Source organism: Oncorhynchus mykiss, chromosome 9, assembly GCF_057628025.1.
Source record: "Oncorhynchus mykiss isolate SJ-2025 chromosome 9, ASM5762802v1, whole genome shotgun sequence".
In the NCBI taxonomy this organism is placed as follows: domain Eukaryota; kingdom Metazoa; phylum Chordata; class Actinopteri; order Salmoniformes; family Salmonidae; genus Oncorhynchus; species Oncorhynchus mykiss.
Window position 1 is genome coordinate 3,848,506 of NC_143030.1, and position 14,364 is coordinate 3,862,869.

Consider the following 14,364-nt stretch of genomic DNA (forward strand, 5'->3'; position numbering starts at 1 on the left):
TACTAGCTAAACTGTAACATCATGTACTGCTAGCTTTACATTTACAGTCTGTACTGCTAGCTTTACGGTAACAGTCTGTACTACTAGCTTTACGGTAACATTATGTACTACTAACTTTACATTAACAGTCTGTACTACTAGCTTTATATTAACAGTCTGTACTGCTATCTTTATATTCTGTACTGCTAGCTTTACTGTAACATCATGTACTACTAGCTTTACAGTAACATTATGTACTACTAGCTAAACTGTATCATCATGTACTGCTAGCTTTACATTAACAGTCTGTAATACTAGCTTTACGGTAACAGTCTGTAATACTAGCTTTACGGTAACATTATGTACTACTTACTTCACATAAACAGTCTGTAGTGCTAGCTTTACGGTAACATTATGTACTACTAACTTTACATAAACAGTCTGTAGTGCTAGCTTTATGGTAACAGTCCGTACTACTAGCTTTACGGTAACATCATGTACTACTAGCTTTACGGGAACATCATGTACTACTAGGTTTACGGTAACATCATGTACTACTGGCTTTACGGTAACATCATGTACTACTAGCTTTACATTAACAGTCTGTAATACTAGCTTTACGGTAACATTATGTACTACTAGCTAAACTGTAACATCATGTACTGCTAGCTTTACATTAACAGTCTGTAATACTAGCTTTACGGTAACATCATGTACCACTAGATTTACGGTAACATCATGTACTACTAGCGTTACGGTAACATCATGTACTACTAGCTTTACGGTAACATAATGTACCACTAGCTTTATGGTAACATCATGTACTACTAGCTAAACTGTAACAGTCTGTACTACTAACTTTACATTAACAGTCTGTACTACTCAAATCAAATTTATTTATATAGTCCTTCGTACATCAGCTTTATCTCAAAGTGCTGTACAGAAACCCAGCCTAAAACCCCAAACAGCAAGCAATATGCAGGTGTAGAAGCACGATGGCTAGGAAAAACTCCCTAGAAAGGCCAAAACCTAGGAAGAAACCTAGAGAGGAACCAGGCTATGTGGGGTGGCCAGTCCTCTTCTGGCTGTGCCGGGTGGAGATTATAACAGAACATGGCCACTACTAGCTTTACGGTAACATCATGTACTACTAACTTTACATTAACAGTCTGTACTGCTAGCTTTACGGTAACATCATCTACTAATATCTTTATATCAACAGTATGTACTACTAGCTTTATATTAACAGTCTGTACTGCTAACTTTACATTCTGTACTGCTAGCTTTACGGTAACATCATGTACTACTAGCTTTACAGTAACATTATGTACTACTAGCTAAACTGTAACATCATGTACTGCTAGCTTTACATTAACAGTCTGTAATACTAGCTTTACGGCAACATTCTGTACTACCAGCTTTATGGTAACAGTCTTTACTGCTAGGTTTACGATAACAGTCTGTACTACTAGCTTTACGGTAACATTATGTACTACTAACTTGACATTAACAGTCTGTACTGCTAGCTTTACGGTAACATTATGTACTACTAACTTGACATTAACAGTCTGTACTGCTAGCTTTATGGTAACATTATGTACTACTAACTTTACATAAACAGTCTGTACTGCTAGCTTTACGGTAACATCATGTACCACTAGATTTACGGTAACATCATGTACCACTAGATTTACGGTAACATCATGTACTACTAGCTTTACGGTAACATTATGTACTACTAGCTTTACGGTAACATCATGTACTACTAGCTCCAACGATGGGCCACAGTCCGGAACCTCCAACGACGGGCCACAGTCCGGAACTTCCAACGACGGGCCACAGTCCGGAACCTCCAACGACGGGCCACAGTCCGGAACCTCCAACGACGGGCCTCAGTCCAGAACCCCAAACGACGGGCCACAGTCCGGAGCCTCCAGCGACGATCCCCAGTCCGGAGCCGCCAGCGACAATCCCCAGGCCAGAGCCTCCCGCAACAATCCCCAGTCCGGGGTCTCCGGCGATGGTCCCCAGTCCTGGGTCTCCGGCAACGGTCCCCAGTCCGGGGTCTCCGGAGAAGGTCCCCAGTCCGGGGTCTCCGGAGAAGGTCCCCAGTCCGGGGTCTCCGGAGAAGGTCCCCAGTCCAGAGCCTCCGGCCATGATCCATGGTCTGGTTCTACAAAGACGGAGTGATCAGTGTAAAGAGGGGGGGGGGGGGGTGGTGTCCAGAACCAGAGCCGCCACTGAGGGAAGATGCCCACCCAGACCCTCCCTGAAAGGTTCAGGTTCACGGCCGGGAGTCCGCACCTTTGGGGGGGGGGGTACTGTCACACTCTGACCTTAGATATCGCTGTTTTCTTTATATTTTGGTTAGGTCAGGGTGTGATGAGGGTGGGTATGCTAGTTTTTGTATTGTCTAGGGTTTTTGTATTGTCTAGGGTTTTTGTATGTCTAGGGGTTTTGAAGGTCTAGGTAATATGTATGTCTATGGTGGCCTGGTATGGTTCCCAATCAGAGGCAGCTGTTTATCATATGATTGGGGATCATGTTTAGGTAGCCATTTTCCCTTTTGTGTTTGTGGGTTCTTGTTCTATGTTTAGTTGCCTGTCTGTACTCTTAGAACAGCTTCACGGTTTGTTTTGTTGTTTTGTTAGTTAGTTCAGTGTTCTTTCTTTAATAAAAGAGTGTTCTGGGCCATTATGACAGTTGTGCTGTAGTCCTACTGTAGTTCTGCTCCTCGGTGATCTGGGCCATTATGACAGTTGTACTGTAGTTCTGCTCCTCAGTGATATGGGCCATTATGACAGTTGTAGTGTAGTTCTGCTCCTCAGTGATATGGGCCATTATGACAGTTGTACTGTAGTTCTGCTCCTCAGTGATATGGGCCATTATGACAGTTGTACTGTAGTTCTGCTCCTCAGTGATATGGGCCATTATGACAGTTGTACTGTAGTCTTGCTCCTCAGTGTTCGGGGCCATTATGACAGTTGTACTGTAGTTCTGCTCCTCAGTGTTCTATGCCATTATGATAGTTGTACTGTAGTCCTGCTCCTCAGTGTTCTAGGCCATTATGACAGTTGTACTGTAGTCCTACTGTAGTTCTGCTCCTCAGTGTTCTAGGCCATTATGACAGTTGTACTGTAGTTCTCCTCCTCAGTGTTCTAGGACATTATGACAGTTATGCTATAGTTCTGCTCCTCAGTGTTCTGGGCCATTATGACAGTTGTACTGTAGTTCTGCTCCTCAGTGTTCTAGGCCATTATGACAGTTGTACTGTAGTTCTGCTCCTCAGTGTTCTAGGCCAATTTGACAGTTGTACTGTAGTCCTACTGTAGTCCTGCTCCTCAGTGTTCTAGGCCATTATGACAGTTGTGCTGTAGTTCTGCCCCTCAGTGTTCTAGGCCATTATGACAGTTGTACTGTAGTTCTGCTCCTCAGTGTTCTAGGACATTATGACAGTTGTACTGTAGTTCTGCTCCTCAGTGTTCTGGGCCATTATGACAGTTGTACTGTAGTTCTGCTCCTCAGTGTTCTAGGCCATTATGACAGTTGTACTGTAGTTCTGCTCCTCAGTGTTCTAGGCCAATTTGACAGTTGTACTGTAGTCCTACTGTAGTCCTGCTCCTCAGTGTTCTAGGCCATTATGACAGTTGTACTGTAGTTCTGCTCCTCAGTGTTCTAGGCCATTATGACAGTTGTACTGTAGTCCTACTGTAGTTCTGCTCCTCAGTGTTCTAGGCCATTATGACAGTTGTACTGTAGTTCTGCTCCTCAGTGTTCTAGGACATTATGACAGTTGTACTGTAGTTCTGCTCCTCAGTGTTCTAGGCCATTATGACAGTTGTACTGTAGTTCTGCTCCTCAGTGTTCTAGGACATTATGACAGTTGTGCTGTAGTTCTGCTCCTCAGTGTTCTAGGCCATTATGACAGTTGTACTGTAGTTCTGCTCCTCAGTTTTCTAGGACATTATGACAGTTGTGCTGTAGTTCTGCTCCTCAGTGTTCTAGGCCATTATGACAGTTGTACTGTAGTTCTGCTCCTCAGTTTTCTAGGACATTATGACAGTTGTGCTGTAGTTCTGCTCCTCAGTGTTCTGGGCCATTATGACAGTTGTACTGTAGTCCTGCTCCTCAGTGTTCTAGGACATTATGACAGTTGTGCTGTAGTCCTGCTCCTCAGTGTTCTAGGCCATTTTGACAGTTGTACTGTAGTCCTGCTCCTCAGTGTTCTGGGCCATTATGACAGATGTACTGTAGTTCTGCTCCTCAGTGTTCTGGGCCATTATGACAGTTGTACTGTAGTCCTGCTCCTCAGTGTTCTAGGCCATTTTGACAGTTGTACTGTAGTCCTGCTCCTCAGTGTTCTGGGCCATTATGACAGTTGTGCTGTAGTTCTGCTCCTCAGTGTTCTAGGCCATTTTGACAGTTGTACTGTAGTCCTGCTCCTCAGTGATCTGGGCCATTGTGACAGTTGTGCTGTAGTTCTGCTCCTCAGTGTTCTAGGCCATTATGACAGTTGTACTGTAGTTCTGCTCCTCAGTGTTCTAGGCCATTATGACAGTTGTACTGTAGTCCTACTGTAGTTCTGCTCCTCAGTGTTCTAGGCCATTATGACAGTTGTGCTGTAGTTCTGCTCCTCAGTGTTCTAGGCCATTATGACAGATGTACTGTAGTTCTGCTCCTCTGTGATCTGGGCCATTATGACAGTTGTATTGTAGTTCTGCTCCTCAGTGTTCTAGGCCATTATGACAGATGTACTGTAGTCCTACTGTAGTTCTGCTCCTCTGTGATCTGGGCCATTATGACAGTTGTACTGTAGTCCTGCCCCTCAGTGTTCTAGGCCATTATGACAGTTTTACTGTAGTTCTGCTCCTCAGTGTTCTAGGCCATTATGACAGTTGTGCTGTAGTTCTGCTCCTCAGTGTTCTAGGCCATTTTGACAGTTGTACTGTAGTCCTGCTCCTCAGTGATCTGGGCCATTGTGACAGTTGTGCTGTAGTTCTGCTCCTCAGTGTTCTAGGCCATTATGACAGTTGTACTGTAGTTCTGCTCCTCAGTGTTCTAGGCCATTATGACAGTTGTACTGTAGTCCTACTGTAGTTCTGCTCCTCTGTGATCTGGGCCATTATGACAGTTGTACTGTAGTCCTGCCCCTCAGTGTTCTAGGCCATTATGACAGTTTTACTGTAGTTCTGCTCCCCGTGTTCTAGGCCATTGGGACAGTTGTACTGTAGTTCTGCTCCTCAGTGTTCTAGGCCATTATGACAGTTGTACTGTAGTCTTGCTCCTCAGTGTTCTAGGCCATTATGACAGTTGTACTGTAGTCCTGCTCCTCAGTGTTCTAGGCCATTATGACAGATGTACTGTAGTCCTACTGTAGTTCTGCTCCTCAGTGTTCTAGGCCATTATGACAGATGTACTGTAGTTCTGCTCCTCTGTGATCTGGGCCATTATGACAGTTGTGCTGTAGTTCTGCTCCTCAGTGTTCTAGGCCATTATGACAGTTGTACTGTAGTTCTGCTCCTCAGTGTTCTAGGCCATTATGACAGTTGTACTGTAGTTCTGCTCCTCAGTGTTCTAGGCCATTATGACAGTTGTACTGTAGTCCTACTGTAGTCCTGCTCTTCAGTGTTCTAGGCCATTATGACAGTTGTGCTGTAGTTCTGCTCCTCAGTGTTCTAGGCCATTATGACAGATGTACTGTAGTCCTACTGTAGTTCTGCTCCTCAGTGTTCTAGGCCATTATGACAGATGTACTGTAGTCCTACTGTAGTTCTGCTCCTCTGTGATCTAGGCCATTATGACAGTTGTGCTGTAGTTCTGCTCCTCAGTGTTCTAGGCCATTATGACAGATGTACTGTAGTCCTACTGTAGTTCTGCTCCTCAGTGTTCTAGGCCATTATGACAGATGTACTGTAGTCCTACTGTAGTTCTGCTCCTCTGTGATCTGGGCCATTATGACAGTTGTGCTGTAGTTCTGCCCCTCAGTGTTCTATGCCATTATGATAGTTGTACTGTAGTCCTGCTCCTCAGTGTTCTAGGCCATTATGACAGATGTACTGTAGTCCTACTGTAGTTCTGCTCCTCAGTGTTCTAGGCCATTATGACAGTTGTGCTGTAGTTCTGCTCCTCAGTGTTCTAGGCCATTATGACAGTTGTACTGTAGTTCTGCTCCTCAGTGTTCTAGGCCATTATGACAGTTGTATTGTAGTTCTGCTCCTCAGTGTTCTAGGCCATTATGACAGTTGTACTGTAGTTCTCCTCCTCAGTGTTCTAGGACATTATGACAGTTATGCTATAGTTCTGCTCCTCAGTGTTCTGGGCCATTATGACAGTTGTACTGTAGTCCTGCTCCTCAGTGTTCTAGGCCATTATGACAGTTGTACTGTAGTTCTGCTCCTCAGTGTTCTAGGCCATTATGACAGTTGTACTGTAGTCCTACTGTAGTTCTGCTCCTCAGTGTTCTAGGCCATTATGACAGTTGTACTGTAGTCCTGCCCCTCAGTGTTCTGGGCCATTATGACAGTTGTACTGTAGTCCTACTGTAGTTCTGCTCCTCAGTGTTCTAGGCCATTATGACAGTTGTACTGTAGTTCTGCTCCTCAGTGATATGGGCCATTATGACAGTTGTACTGTAGTCCTGCCCCTCAGTGTTCTGGGCCATTATGACAGTTGTACTGTAGTCCTGCCCCTCAGTGTTCTGGGCCATTATGACAGTTGTACTGTAGTTCTGCTCCTCTGTGATCTGGGCCATTATGACAGTTGTACTGTAGTCCTGCTCCTCAGTGTTCTGGGCCATTATGACAGTTGTACTGTAGTTCTGCTCCTCAGTGTTCTGGGCCATTATGACAGTTGTACTGTAGTTCTGCTCCTCAGTGTTCTAGGCCATTATGACAGTTGTACTGTAGTCCTACTGTAGTTCTGCTCCTCTGTGATCTAGGCCATTATGACAGTTGTACTGTAGTTCTGCTCCTCAGTGTTCTAGGCCATTATGACAGTTGTACTGTAGTTCTGCTCCTCAGTGTTCTAGGCCATTGGGACAGTTGTACTGTAGTCCTGCTCCTCAGTGTTCTAGGCCATTATGACAGTTGTATTGTAGTTCTGCTCCTCAGTGTTCTAGGCCATTATGACAGTTGTATTGTAGTTCTGCTCCTCAGTGTTCTAGGCCATTATGACAGTTGTACTGTAGTCCTACTGTAGTTCTGCTCCTCAGTGTTCTAGGCCATTATGACAGTTGTGCTGTTGTCCTGCTCCTCAGTGTTCTAGGCCATTATGAGAGTTGTGCTGTAGTTCTTCCCCTCATTGTTCTAGGCCATTATGACAGTTGTGCTGTAGTCCTACTGTAGTCCTGCTCCTCAGTGTTCTAGGCCATTATGACAGTTGTATTGTAGTTCTGCTCCTCAGTGTTCTAGGCCATTATGACAGTTGTACTGTAGTCTTGCTCCTCAGTGTTCTAGGCCATTATGACAGTTGTAATGTAGTCCTGCTCCTCAGTGTTCTGGGCCATTATGACAGTTGTACTGTAGTTCTGCTCCTCAGTGTTCTAGGCCATTATGACAGTTGTACTGTAGTTCTGCTCCTCAGGGTTCGGGGCCATTATGACAGTTGTACTGTAGTCCTGCTCCTCAGTGTTCTAGGCCATTATGACAGTTGTACTGTAGTCCTACTGTAGTTCTGCTCCTCAGTGTTCTAGGCCATTATGACAGTTGTACTGTAGTCCTGCTCCTCAGTGTTCGGGGCCATTATGACATCACATCATAATGTCTTCATCTCTCCCTGATTCTCTCTCTGTCCTCTACCTGTCATTCATTCCCCTCATTCTCAATGAGTCTCTCTCACCTCCTCTTCTTTAACTCTCATTATATAGTTCTATCCCCTTCAGTATCACAGTATCAGTCAGTTACCTACAGGGGTGAAAATACCTCACTTTGGGCCTAGATACCTACAGGGGTGATGATACTTCACTTTGGGCCTAGATACCTACAGGGGAAAAGATACTTCACTTTGGGCCTAGATACCTACAGGGGTGAAGATACTTCACTTTGGGCCTAGATACCTACAGGGGAAAAGATACTTCAATTTGGGCCTAGATACCTACAGGGGAAAATATACTTCACTTTGGGCCTAGATACCTACAGGGGAAAAGATACTTCACTTTGGGCCTAGATACCTACAGGGGAAAAGATACTTCACTTTGGGCCTAGATACCTACAGGGGTGAAGATACTTCACTTTGGGCCTAGATACCTACAGGGGAAAAGATACTTCAATTTGGGCCTAGATACCTACAGGGGAAAATATACTTCACTTTGGGCCTAGATACCTACAGGGGAAAAGATACTTCACTTTGGGCCTAGATACCTACAGGGGAAAATATACTTCACTTTGGGCCTAGATACCTACAGGGAAAAGATACTTCAATTTGGGCCTAGATACCTACAGGGGAAAAGATACTTCACTTTGGGTCTAGATATCTACAGGGGAAAAGATACTTCACTTTGGGTCTAGATACCTACAGGGGAAAAGATACTTCACTTTGGGTCTAGATACCTACAGGGAAAAGATACTTCAATTTGGGCCTAGATACCTACAGGGGAAAAGATACTTCACTTTGGGCCTAGATACCTACAGATGTGAAGATACTTCACTTTGGGCCTAGATACCTACAGAGGTGAAGATTCTTCACTTTGAGCCTAGATACCTACAGAGGTGAAGATTCTTCACTTTGGGCCTAGATACCTACAGAGGTGAAGATTCTTCACTTTGAGCCTCGATACCTACAGAGGTGAAGATTCTTCACTTTGAGCCTCGATACCTACAGAGGTGAATATTCTTCACTTTGAGCCTAGATACCTACAGAGCTGAAGATACTTTACTTTGGGCCTAGATACCTACAAGAAAAATGGCAGAGCTTTCTCTTTCTTTCTCTTTCTCTCTATTTCTTTCTCTCTCTCCTCTCGCTTTCGTTCTCTCTCTCTCTCTGTCTCTCTCTCTCTCTACACCCCCCTCTCTTTTCTCTGCCCTCTCTCATCCCCTCTCTTCTCTGTGTCATCCTCTCTCTCTCTCTTATCTCACTTCTCTCCCCTCTCTCATCCCCTCTCTTCTCTGTGTCATCCTCTCTCTCTCTTATCTCACTTCTCTCCCCTCTCTCATCGCCCTCTCTTCTTTATCTTTCTCTTTCATCCTCTCTCTCTCTCTCCTCTCTCCCCTCTGTCATCACCCTCTCCTCTCTCTCTCTCTCTCTCTCTCTCTCTCTCTCTCTATCTTCTCTCTCCCTTCTCTCATCGCCCTCTCTTCTCTATCTCTCTCTGTAGAAGTATCGTTACCAGGATGAGGAGACTCCGTCTCTGGACCACAGCCCTGCCCACATGACCTCTAGACGCAGCGGAGAGTTCAACCAATCACAGCTGGACGGATACACACACCTTGCACCCATCACGGTACACACACACACACACGTTACACACACACGGTACAGACACACCCACCCTGATATGTGTGTGTCTCTGTAATGTGAGTTATAACAGTGAGTTAGCGCCCCAGTGTGTTGGTAAACATTAACTACGGCTGTGTGTGTTTCAGAACCATGGACAGCTACCAGACAAACAGACCTATATGTGTATGAGAATAAGGGTGGGGGAGGAGTTTGGCTGTGTGTGTATTACCCTGAGGTAGTAAGCACCTCCATCTGCTGAGAGAGAGAGGTAGAGAGAGAGAGAGGTAGAGAGGGAGAGAGAGAGGTAGAGAGAGAGAGAGAGAGAGAGAGGGGGGGGGGTAGAGAGAGAGAGAGGTAGAGAAAGAGCGAGATAGAGAGGGAGAGGTAGAGAGAGAGAGAGGTAGAGAGAGAGAGGTAGAGAGAGAGAGAAAGAGAGAGAGAGACATATGTAGAGAGAGAGAGGTAGAGAGAGAGAGGGAGAGAGAAAGCGAGGTAGAGAGGTAGAGAGAGAGCGTTTGAGAGAGAGGTAGAGAGAGCGAGAGAGAGAGAGAGAGAGAGAGAGAGAGGGGGGGTAGAGAGAGAGAGAGGTAGAGAGAGAGCGAGATAGAGAGGTAGAGAGGGAGGTAGAGAGAGGTAGAGAGAGAGAGAGTGGTAGAGAGAGAGAGAGGTAGAGAGAGAGAGGTAGAGAGAGAGAAAAAGAGAGAGAGAGAGAGACAGATGTAGAGAGAGAGAGGTAGAGAGAGAGAGGGAGAGAGAAAGCGAGGTAGAGAGAGAGCGTTTGAGAGAGAGGTAGAGAGAGAGAGAGAGAGAGAGAGAGAGAGAGAGAGAGAGAGAGAGAGAGAGAGAGAGAGAGAGAGAGAGAGAGAGAGAGAGAAGAATGTGTCTCTTCTAGGAATCTCATGTGTTAATGAATACAGATACACACATAGATACAGATACACACAAACATGAATTAATCTTTTAGCTGAACTATTACCATAGCAACCATGAGGATGTTGGTGACCAGGCAACGGTGCTACCCAGTGAGGGTTTCTGGGAGAGAAGGAAAGAGGGAGGAAAAGAAGAGAGAGAAGAAGTGAATGATGGGGAGAAACAAAATGGTGACATGTAAAGATGAAGTGGCTGCTTCCCACTGAGTGTACGTATGAGCAGTGCATGTGTGTGTGTGTGCCCAGCAAACCAAAATTGGTTCTGTGAAAGTTACAAGAACATCCGTTAGGTCATAAAACAAAAACCGTTCAGTCGTGGTGAGGATTATATGATTTTTGTATAAAACATTTGCCTGAACGTTCCTAGAACACATGTAATCTGTTCTTTAATGGTTCCCAGAACGTCTCATTAGGTTGTGGGAACAGTCTGGTGAGAACGATGTGGGTACATCACAAAATATATGTTCCCAAAACACAAAAACTGACCAATTGTGACGATAATTCTACAAGGTTTATTTTAGGATGCAAAAAACATTCAGTTTATGTTACAAGAGCGTCCTTAGAACACATTTAATCTGTTCTATAAAGTTCCCAGAACACCTTTAATCTGTTCTATAAAGGTTCCCAGAACACCTTTAATCTGTTCTATAAAGGTTCCCAGAACACATTTAATCTGTTATATAAATGTTCCCAGAACACATTTAATCTGTTCTATAAACGTTCCCAGAACACATTTAATCTGTTTTATAAAGGTTCCCAGAACACATTTAATCTGTTATATTAAGGTTCCCAGAACACATTTAATCTGTTATATAAATGTTCCCAGAACACATTTAATCTGTTCTATAAACGTTCCCAGAACACATTTAATCTGTTCTATAAACGTTCCCAGAACACATTTAATCTGTTCTATAAAGGTTCCCAGAACACATTTAATCTGTTCTATAAAGGTTCCCAGAACACCTTTAATCTGTTCTATAAAGGTTCCCAGAACACATTTAATCTGTTCTATAAACGTTCCTAGAACACATTTAATCTGTTCTATAAAGGTTCCCAGAACACATTTAATCTGTTCTATAAACGTTCCCAGAACACATTTAATCTGTTCTATAAAGGTTCCCAGAACACATTTAATCTGTTCTATAAAGGTCCCAGAACACATTTAATCTGTTCTATTAAGGTTCCCAGAACACATTTAATCTGTTCTATAAAGGTTCCCAGAACACATTTAATCTGTTCTATAAAGGTTCCCAGAACACCTTTAATATGTACTATAAAGGTTCCCAGAACACCTTTAATCTGTTCTATAAAGGTTCCCAGAACACATTTAATCTGTTCTATAAAGGTTCCCAGAACACATTTAATCTGTTCTATAAAGGTTCCCAGAACACCTTTAATCTGTTCTATAAAGGTTCCCAGAACACATTTAATCTGTTCTATAAAGGTTCCCAGAACACATTTAATCTGTTCTATAAAGGTTCCCAGAACACATTTAATCTGTTCTATAAAGGTTCCCAGAACACCTTTAATCTGTTCTATAAAGGTTCCCAGAACACACCTTTAATCTGTTCTATAAAGGTTCCCAGAATGTTTCATTAGGTTGAACCCGGTCTCAGGCTTGGATAACCCTGGAGGCCCCTTCGGTCTCCACACATAGGGGGGTAAAGCTGCTGTTAGTTGTTATACACCCTTTATGTAGAACAACTTCTAGAGCTGAAATTAGATGTTCTGGTCCCTCGTGGTCAGTTCAGAATGAGAATTATGTCTGTTTTTCTCTATGTGTTTTGTCATGTTGAATATTATATGTGTTAGATGTATGCAGGTCTCATATTTAGGTTTAAAAAATATATATATAAATATATATATATATAAAAAATATAATTTGGTTGTTGGAACACTGTGGGTACATTAATATGTTGAAAAATCTGTTGTGTATATTTGTAATGTTTTCAAAATGATATAATTGCCTTAATTCTGCTGGACCCCAAGAGGACAGGAGGATACCTAGCCAGTTGTACAACGGAATGCATTCAAAGAGTAGCAGCAGCTAACGGAGATCCGTAATGAATACAAATACAAATTATAATAAATACTGTAGGTTCCCCAAACACAAAAATGTTCTTGAAATGTTCTCAGGACCTCCAAGACAAAGTTAGATGTTTATTATGTGAACATCAATGGAATATTTTGTTAAACATAAACTGAACTTCGTTAAAAACGTACTTATTTCATTCTTACATTATTAAGAGAATGCCATGTGGAACCTAACTTAAATATTGTACCCGCACTGTTCCCACAACCTAATTACAAGTTATGGGAACCATTAAACAACCACATTTGGTTTGCTGGGAAGACATTAATGGTACATTGTGTTATTACCTGGAAACCTAATGAGAACGTTTGTGGAATGTTCTGAGGTGGTTGATACAGATGATGCACAACATTGTAGTGAACGTTAGGGGAACATTCCAAGGGTATTTCATTTGAAACATTTTTGAACGTTCTGGAAATGTTCCAGGTTTGCTGGGTGTGTTGTAGTGAACTGGAGTAATTATTTTGAGAAAATTCAATTAAAGCTGCAGCGTATTCCCCAAGGCTCTTTCTCTCTTTATATATATCACTCTGTCTTTCTCTTTCTCTCTCTCTCTCTCTCTCTCTCTCTCTCTCTCTCTCTCTCTCTCTCTCTCTCTCTCTCTCTTTCTCTTTCTCTCATTATTTTTCTTTTCTCTTTATCTCTCTGTCTATTTATTCCTCCCTCCCTCTCTCTCTCTCTCTCTCTACTATAGAATACTGTATAAGCTGAGTGCTGTAGTGTGTCATGTGGTAGTGCAGAGGTTGGTAGAGAGATTAACACAAAGTGTGTTAATGCAGAGGTTGGTAGAGAGGTTAACACTGAGTGTGTTGGTGCAGAGGTTAACACTGAGTGTGTTAGTGCAGAGGTTAACACTGAGTGTGTTAGTGCAGAGGTTAACACTGAGTGTGTTAGTGCAGAGGTTGGTAGAGAGGTTAACACTGAGTGTGTTAGTGCAGAGGTTAACACTGAGTGTGTTAGTGCAGAGGTTGGTAGAGAGGTTAACACTGAGTGTGTTAGTGCAGAGGTTAACACTGAGTGTGTTAGTGCAGAGGTTAGTAGAGAGGTTAACACTGAGTGTGTTAGTGCAGAGGTTAACACTGAGTGTGTTAGTGTAGAGGTTGGTAGAGAGGTTAACACTGAGTGTGTTAGTGCAGAGATTGGTAGAGAGGTTAACACTGAGTGTGTTAGTGCAGAGGTTAACACTGAGTGTGTTAGTGCAGAGGTTGGTGGAGAGGTTAACCCTGAGTGTGTTAGTGCAGAGGTTAACACTGAGTGTGTTAGTGCAGAGGTTGGTAGAGAGGTTAACACTGAGTGTGTTAGTGCAGAGGTTAACACTGAGTGTGTTAGTGCAGAGGTTGGTAGAGAGGTTAACACTGAGTGTGTTAGTGCAGAGGTTGTTAACACAGTGTGTTAATGCAGAGGTTGGTAACACTGAGTGTGTTAGTGCAGAGGTTAACACTGAGTATGTTAGTACAGGGGTTGGTAGAGAGGTTAACACTGAGTGTGTTAGTGCAGAGGTTAACACTGAGTGTGTTAGTGCAGAGGTTAACACTGAGTGTGTTAGTGCAGAGATTAACACTGAGTGTGTTAGTGCAGAGGTTGGTAGAGAGGTTAACACTGAGTGTGTTAGTGCAGAGGTTAACACTGAGTGTGTTAGTGCAGAGGTTAACACTGAGTGTGTTAGTGCAGAGGTTGGTAGAGAGGTTAACACTGAGTGTGTTAGTGCAGAGGTTGGTAGAGAGGCTAACACTGAGTGTGTTAGTGCAGAGGTTAACACTGAATGTGTTAGTGCAGAGGTTAACACTGAGTGTGTTAGTGCACAGGTTAACACTGAGTGTGTTAGTGCAGAGGTTGGTAGAGAGGTTAACACTGAGTGTGTTGGTGCAGAGGTTAACACTGTGTGTGTTAGTGCAGAGGTTAACACTGAGTGTGTTAGTGCAGGGGTTAACA

The 14,364-nt window shown here is 43.4% G+C and overlaps 1 protein-coding gene across 1 annotated transcript in view; it reads left to right on the top strand.

Annotated features, from left to right (window-relative positions):
* Window positions 1–14,364, top strand: part of LOC149980710 (disks large homolog 4-like) — a 123,041-nt gene that overhangs the window by 57,530 nt on the left and 51,147 nt on the right. Inside the window, exon 4 of the mRNA XM_090185656.1 lies at window positions 9,290–9,415. Within this exon, the coding sequence (XP_090041782.1) occupies window positions 9,290–9,415 (126 nt within the window). The remainder of the gene's footprint in view (window positions 1–9,289; window positions 9,416–14,364) is intronic.